This window comes from Oncorhynchus clarkii, chromosome 15, assembly GCF_045791955.1.
Source record: "Oncorhynchus clarkii lewisi isolate Uvic-CL-2024 chromosome 15, UVic_Ocla_1.0, whole genome shotgun sequence".
In the NCBI taxonomy this organism is placed as follows: domain Eukaryota; kingdom Metazoa; phylum Chordata; class Actinopteri; order Salmoniformes; family Salmonidae; genus Oncorhynchus; species Oncorhynchus clarkii.
In genome coordinates, this window is record NC_092161.1 from 15,770,535 (window position 1) to 15,778,839 (window position 8,305).

Here is an 8,305-nt window from a genome sequence, read left to right on the forward strand (position 1 = left end):
TTATATGGGACACCGTTATTATACCTATATTGACCACTACTAAGAAAGGCGCTGAACACAGAGATTTTGTATCTGTAAATGTTTTTTCTATGGGGTTCGGATAAATTGACGGATAACAGAGAGGAGAGCTATCTGTGATATTTCTGCAACTTTTTCCATCGGTTTACGTACATAAAAAGTTGAAATGTGATTTTTTTGGGGACGAACAGCATGGATACAAAACAAAAAGGACAAATGCATAAATGACACCCATCACTACGTGGCTGCGATTTAGTTGGAGTGACTTGTGAGTCCCAAACCGTCAACCGTTTGGGTTTGGGTGCTACTGCATTATACAGGGACAACACCGATCGAGAGCCACTGTAAGCAAGTAGGACCTGTGTGTGTAAATGTGTATGTGTGTGTGTAAACCCTTTGTAACAGGGCAGATGTGTCTGAACAGTAGAACTAAGGAGGAAACTGTAGATTATGATAATTCCTGATGGTTAGACCAGCTGTCAGCGTGCCAACAGGGCTGTCTAACAGTGGCTAACAGGGGTTTGGGCCTCCCTCCTACAAAATGGGGTTCTGGGAAGTGCTTATGTGGCACCTTTGTCCTCCTTCCCCCTTCATTATTTCCTCTGTTTTTACATGTTGCTCTCTCTCTCCTTTTCTCTGTCTCTGTCTCTCTCTCTCTTTTTCTCTGTCTCTCTCTCTGTCTGTCTGTCTGTCTCTCTCTCTCTCTCTCTCTCTCTCTCTCTCTCTCTCTCTCTCTCTCTCTCTCTCTCTCTCTCTCTCTCTCTCTCTCTCTCTCTCTCTCTCTCTCTCTCTCTCTGTCTGTCTGTCTCTCTCTCTGTCTCTCTTTCTCTCTCTATCGCTCTGTAATTACGTAGTCTGATTGGTCAGGTGGCTGAGCTGACAGCAGCCAATAGCAGCTCTGGTAGCAGTGCCCCCCCCCCCCCTGGCAAGGTGTGTGTGTGTGTTAATGATTAGGGGTCCGTTTAAAACCAGATGGAACCATTTGTGGGGGCACAGTCTGTCAGTAGGGCCAGAGGGACAGGGTGCACCAGGAGACTCACACACACTTGAACATCCAACCGAACCGGGCCAGGCGGCTTCGTCTGATACAGCCTCTCCTCAAGATCCAACAGAAAATCAACTACACACAATACAGGTAAGACAACCGGTTCAAGGTTTCGGTTGTTTGTTAACACCTTAAATATCACATATTGATCCAAACTGACCTGATGTCTGTCAGGTTGGTGAGTCAATCTCTTCAGTATGAGATTAGATTGGTCTGATTAACAGAGAGATGGGGACCAGAGAGACTCTAGGTCAGGATTAAGTTCAGTTCAAGGTTAGGTTTAAGTCCAGTTTAAGGTCAAAGTTAGAAAGTTGAAGTGCTCTGCCTCTGAAACACCTCTAGCCTGTGTAGGAGAGTCAACCAGCAGAGCAGCCTAAACCCCCGGATGAGACTCAGGCTTGCAGATAGAACACCCTCTGAGGCTGCAGTTTAGACGGGTGGAATCAGACCCACTGGTGGCTATAGCCTGGAGACAATGTTTTTTTTTATTGTGTCAAGCAAGACATCTAAAGATTGATTTAGTCCGACCAGGACAGTAAGTCGTTTTTACAGTGGTAGGTATTTAACTGAAATTGTCCATAGGAGAGGTGGAGGCCATGGCTGGTGGGAGGAGAGCATCGTTCTCTGGTGTGCTCACTGTTGCTCTGCTAGCCACCATACTGCTGCCTGGTGAGTCACATGCATGTACGCTCAATCAAACATAGTTACGGTCAGGATGGATGAAGGACTTTCTGATGGATGGGGTCCTGTGTGGCTCAGTTGGCAGAGCAGTTGGCAGAGCATGGTGTTTGCAATGCCAGGGTTGTGGGTTCAGTTCCCACTGGGGACCACTACGGGGAAAATGTATGAACTTACTGTAAGTCACTCTGGAAAAGAGTGTCTGCTCCATGACCTAAATGTTAAAATTGATTGTCGACCTCACCTATCCTCAAGCCCTAGTTGAATCAGGTCTGGGATACAACAACAATGTGCATTGTCCACTCAGAGACCAGCGTCTGATAATGACCTGTTATTATAACATGAAGTCATTTATGTAACTGCCTCCAGCCCAGGTGTTTCTGGTCATGTGATGACATGACTGACAGTTCCCCTCAGGGGCGCTCTATACGGAATCTGTCTCTCAAATAGACCCATAATTCTAACCTTAACTAACCATCATGTATTTACAAGGAGGGGGAAGAGGAGAGGAGAGGGAGGGAAGTTGGGTGCGTTCTTTCAGCGTTACAACTCTTGTAAAAGCTTATTACCTGTCAGCATCAGAGTCCCGCTCTCTCCTGCACCCCTCCCCTCCCCTCCCCCATCCTGTAAAGACGGTTGTTTCCAGATGTTCCAGTCTTTTACTGGCTCCTTAAATATAATACAGCGGATACACAGCAACATTTACCCACACAGACCTCCATCCATCCATCTCTCTCCATCCATCCATCCATCCATCCATCCCTCCACCCATCCATCCATCCATCTCTCTCCCTCTCTCTTCCCCCTTCTCTCTCTCTTCCCTGTGGAGATGAAAGAGCATGCATGCAGAGCTGTGTACTGTTTCCTACACACACACACACACACACACACACACACACACACACACACACACACACACACACACACACACACACACACACACACACACACACACACACACACAGGTAGCTGGCCCAGTAGGGGTCCACTGTTACAGGCTCACCTATAAAATCTACAAAGAGCCGTAGTCACCGACCCTCCAGGCCCTGCCAGTTACCCTTGCCCTGTAAACCTGTGTGTGTGTTTAATCACACACATCTCCACACAGTGTGCTATTAGTGTACGCAAGCGTTTTTGCCGTCTGCAGCTGACGTTGGCAACATCCGGCTCTGACAGTGTGTGTGTTTTCCCAGAATTCCTGTCGGCAGGGCCGGTGGTTCAAATGCTCAAAGGAGATGGTAAATATGGGACTACCTAACAAACACACTTAACACACTTTACATACACAACAATGTTTGATGCTTGATGTGTCTCCAGTAGGGGATGCCACTGAGGAGACAGCGGTTGCCATGGCATCACCAAGGAGGCTTGTCCGTAACCGTAGAAACATCAGCTGGTACAAGCAACACTCAGACTTCTGGAGCTGGTACAAATACTTCACGGACAATGGAAACACGGAGGCAGTGAGTAGACTCTGAGGAGTTTGGGGGGTTATCTATGTTGGCCTCATACCTCTAACCTCGTATACCTCTAACCTTATTCTCATATACCTCTAACCTCATATACCTGGTCCCAAGAGACCAACACTAACTAACCACCCACCATCAGAGTTGATTATCGTCTGCTTAGAGAATAAAAGGGATATTGTGTTTGAGAATGACATGGGAACCTGGGGGAACTCCGCAGGTATCTCTCTCCATGTTCTTGCTTATTTCCTAGCTTTTGCTTTCATCTTTACGAACCTCGTATATACCTAGTCCTTTTCTTTAATACCTCTAACCTCATAATCCTCTAACCTCATATACCTCTAACCTCATATACCTCTAACCTCATATACCTCTAACCTCATATACCGCTAACCTAATATACCTCTAACCTCATACCTCTATTCTCATATACCTCTAACCTCGTATACCTCTAACCTCATACCTATATTCTCATATACCTCTAACCTCATATTTTCTCTATCCCCAGGTCCAGGAGCTGGACAAGGTCTACCTGGCCTACCTCCAGAATAAGAACCGAGCTGAGGGCCGTCGCTCCTACAAGGCCTACCTGGGTCACCTAGGGGACATCTACAAGGCCTGCGCCAACTCAGAGGACCCAAACTGTGTGGCCTCTGCAACCAACCGGCCCAAACCTGAACCCAAGACCCCTCCCAAGCCCGTCCCCGCCCCTGTCAAGGCCTGTGACCCCTACAGGTCAGTCATGTTCATTTATGTCTGTGGTATATCATTTTATGCTCATTAATTGATTCTAATCTAATCTCCTGTGTAGGGACCCGTATTGTCTCTATGCCGCTCTGGCACGAGCCAAGAGCCAGCCCCCACCTTCCCCCGCCCCGGTCAAGGCCCCAGCCCCCCTGTATGCACGCTCCCCTGTGGCCATTAAAGACCCTCACTCTGGGTACTACTACTACTCCCCTGCCGTGCAGTCCTTCCTCTCCAAGGTACAGTATTACTGCTACTACTGTACTGCTACTACAGTATTACTACACTACTACTGCTACTACTGTACTGCTACTACAGTATTACTACACTACTACTGCTACTACTGTACTGCTACTACAGTATTACTACACTATTACTGCTACTACTGTACTGCTACTACAGTATTACTACACTATTACTGCTACTACTGTACTGCTACTACAGTATTACTACACTAGTACTGCTACTACTGTACTGCTACTACTGTACTGCTACTACAGTATTACTACACTAATACTGCTACTACTGTACTGCTACTACAGTATTACTACACTACTACTGCTACTACTGTACTGCTACTACAGTATTACTACACTACTACTGCTACTACTGTACTGCTACTACTGTACTGCTACTACAGTATTACTACACTACTACTGTACTGCTACTACAGTATTACTACACTACTACTGCTACTACTGTACTGCTACTACAGTATTAATACACTAGTACTGCAACTACTGTACTGCTACTACTGTACTGCTACTACAGTATTACTACACTACTACTGCTACTACTGTAATGCTACTACAGTATTACTATACTATTACTGCTACTACTGTACTTCTACTACTGTACTGCTACTACAGCATTACTACACTATTACTGCTACCTCTGTACTGCTACTACAGTATTACTACACTATTACTGCTACTACTGTACTGCTACTACAGTATTACTACACTACTACTGCTACTACTGTACTGCTACTACTGTACTGCTACTACAGTATTACTACACTATTACTGCTACTACTGTACTGCTACTACTATACTGCTACTACTGTACTGCTACTACAGTATTACTACACTATTACTGCTACTACTATACTGCTACTACTGTACTGCTACTACAGTATTACTACACTATTACTGCTACTACTGTACTGCTACTACAGTATTACTACACTATTACTGCTACCTCTGTACTGCTACTACAGTATTACTACACTATTACTGCTACTACTGTACTGCTACTACAGTATTACTACACTACTACTGCTACTACTGTACTGCTACTACTGTACTGCTACTACAGTATTACTACACTATTACTGCTACTACTGTACTGCTACTACTATACTGCTACTACTGTACTGCTACTACTGTACTGCTACTACAGTATTACTACCCTATTACTGCTACTACTATACTGCTACTACTGTACTGCTACTACAGTATTACTACACTATTACTGCTACTACTGTACTGCTACTACAGTATTACTACACTATTACTGCTACTACTGTACTGCTACTACAGTATTACTACACTATTACTGCTACTACTGTACTGCTACTACAGTAGTTGGCTGGCCCTCTCTAGTCACTCGTAGGCTCAGTCACTGGTATACTTTTATTTACAAAGCCATTTGGGGTTTACTACCTTTTGATTTGGGCATTTTTATTGTTCAGAAATGTGGTGGGTACTCTCTTCGTTCGCTGGACTTTATCCTGCTAACTGTTCCAAATGTCCAAACTGAATTTGGTAAAAGGGCTTTTATGTACTCTGCGCCATTGTCTTGGAACACCTTACAAAATACTTTTAAACTGGAAGAAGTTGTCCCGATTGGTATTTTTAAATCACTGATGAATGATCTTGAGACTGATTCCCTGACCTGTCAATGTTTTTAATTTGCTGTTTCTGATTTTGTTATACTCTTGTGAATTCAATGGTTTCTACTAGATTACTTGTAGTTTTTCATGTTGTCTGTCTGTCATTTTTGTAATGACTTGGTGCTGCCTATCTTGGCCAGGATGCTCTTGAAAAAGAGATTTTAAATCTCAATGAGCCCTTCCTGGTTAAATAAAGGTTAAATATATATATATATATTTTTTAAACAGTATTACTACACTATTACTACTACTACTGTACTGCTGTAAATTAACGTAGTCATGATTGTTTTTATTCCCATCCAGGAGCAGAAGTCGGAGCTGCTGCGTATCTGTTCAGCGGAGGACGTGGAGTGTCTTCAGTTCCACCTGAGAGCTGCTTTCGGCCACAAACCCTCCGCTGGGCCCCTGCCCTCCTACGCCCACCTGGGCTGTGACCCGAAAGACCCCGCTTGTAAACCCCAGCTGGTCCAGAAAGGCCCCTCCGGCCTCTTCCTCCGTTACCCCAACTGTGACCCCAGAGACCCTCGCTGCGCCTACGCTGCATCACTACAGGTAAGATCATCATTATTATTATTTTAGCTATTATCATTTTATTATCATGATCATGACTGTCCTTCCGTCCCCAGGCACCCCGTGCCCCCGCCCCCTACGCCCCGGCGGGTCCTGGTTCCTGCAACCCTCTGTTTGAGGACGGCTGTAACCCTCTCACCGCCACAAAGTTTGCCACGGCACCGGAGAAGTTCAAGGAGGAACACAAAGACGATCCTGCCGCAATGCGCGCCGCGGCCCCAGCCCCTGAGCAAAGCAGTGACCCATTCACTATGTACAGGGATGCTTATGCTAATGCTAACCGCCAAGCCAATGCTCCCAGCGCTCCAGCTAGCGACCCATATGCCATGTACCGCCAAGTTATTGCTAACGCTCAAGCTAACGACCCAAACGGCATGTACAAACAAGCTAATGCTAACGCTAATACTAACGATCCCTTTGCAATGTTTCGTGAAGCCGCAACCTCCATGCACAGACGTACCCACCCCTCCCCCCAGGGGCAGGCCCCTGTTCCACCTCCCCGCTATGAGGAAGCCCCCCAGGAGGATCGCCACCCGTTGGGCCCCCGAGGAAAGACCAAGGAGGGCTACGAATGCTACATTGGCTATGACCAGGAGTGCTACCCAATAACCCGCACAGAGCCGCGTTCCGGTGCCCACCGTAACACCGCCTACCCCGCCGAGCCCTACGAGCCACATCTCAACGCTGATGGATCACGGAACGGAGTCCTGGAGCCTTCCGACCCCGACTGTGACCCAGAGTATGACACCAACTGCCGCCTGCGCCGTTACCAAACCCAGGAGGAGCTGCTGCCATACGCCAACGCCCAGGCTGAACACCATGGGGGGCCAAAGGCAGAGCCCAGCCAGGACCACAGTTACAACCAGGGAGAGCCAGAGAGAGACAGCGAGGCAGAGTCAGAGCCATACCAGAGTGGCCAGGAGGAGACCTACGGGACTTATCCCCCTCCCTCGCAGGGGCTGTCGTACGGGTCCTACCCCTCACCCCAGCGGGGAATGCCCAGCTTCCAAGACATGCTGAGAGGATACGGAGACCAGTACCCTGAACAGGACGACCACAGAGCATACGCTGCTGACTACAGCAAAAAATAAGTAAACACACACACACTGCATACACAAAGACACACTACATATACCATAAAGACTACAACAATAAAAATGAACACCAGCTAAAATGGGAGCAGATTACGTGGGACACTATTTAATACAAAATAATAATAAAAGACTGATTGAAGTCTGACACACACATGTCATGTACGCACGCGCGAACAGGCACGCACACACGCAGTAAAGTGCTCTTAGCAGTAGGAGTTTCTCTCCACTAGATGTTTTTAGATGTTTTATCTGGCAGTTTGTTAGCTTTTATTGATTGATTGACAATAATTGACAATTGATTGAGCCCCTCCTTATTTAATAAATTCTCGCAGCTCCGCTTCGCTTCTGTAGCTACAAACCTCACATGCTTTTTGTGTTTGTTTTGTTCATGATGTATTATGTAAAGTTTTTTCCCCCTATGAATGTTTTAAATAAAAGCTTTGAAAAACGTGTATTTTACTCTTTATGTCCATGTTCCTGACCCCTATTGGCCATCAATGGTAATATTCTCTACTGACCCCTATTGGCCATCAATGGTAATATTCTCTACTGACCCCTATAGGTCACCAGTGGTACTATTATTTACTGATCCCTATAGGTCACCAGTGGTAATATTATCTACTGACCCCTAAAGGTCACCAGTGGTAATATTATCTACTGACCCCTATAGGTCACCAGTGGTAATATTATCTACTGACCCCTATTGGTCACCAGTGGTAATATTATCTACTGACCCCTATAGGTCACCAGTGGTAATATTATCTACTGACCCCTATAGGCCTACAGTGGTAATATT

The 8,305-nt window shown here is 46.1% G+C and overlaps 1 protein-coding gene across 1 annotated transcript; it reads left to right on the forward strand.

The window, feature by feature from the left end:
• The first annotated feature begins 3,086 nt into the window (after nucleotides 1–3,086).
• On the forward strand, nucleotides 3,087–7,946 carry LOC139366703 (uncharacterized). The gene is made up of 5 exons (XM_071104391.1): nucleotides 3,087–3,204; nucleotides 3,716–3,942; nucleotides 4,019–4,190; nucleotides 6,149–6,397; nucleotides 6,472–7,946. Exons 1-5 carry the CDS (start codon nucleotides 3,091–3,093, stop codon nucleotides 7,504–7,506), a joined length of 1,797 nt encoding a protein of 598 aa, XP_070960492.1. The 5' UTR covers nucleotides 3,087–3,090; the 3' UTR covers nucleotides 7,507–7,946.
• Nucleotides 7,947–8,305: the final 359 nt, after the last annotated feature.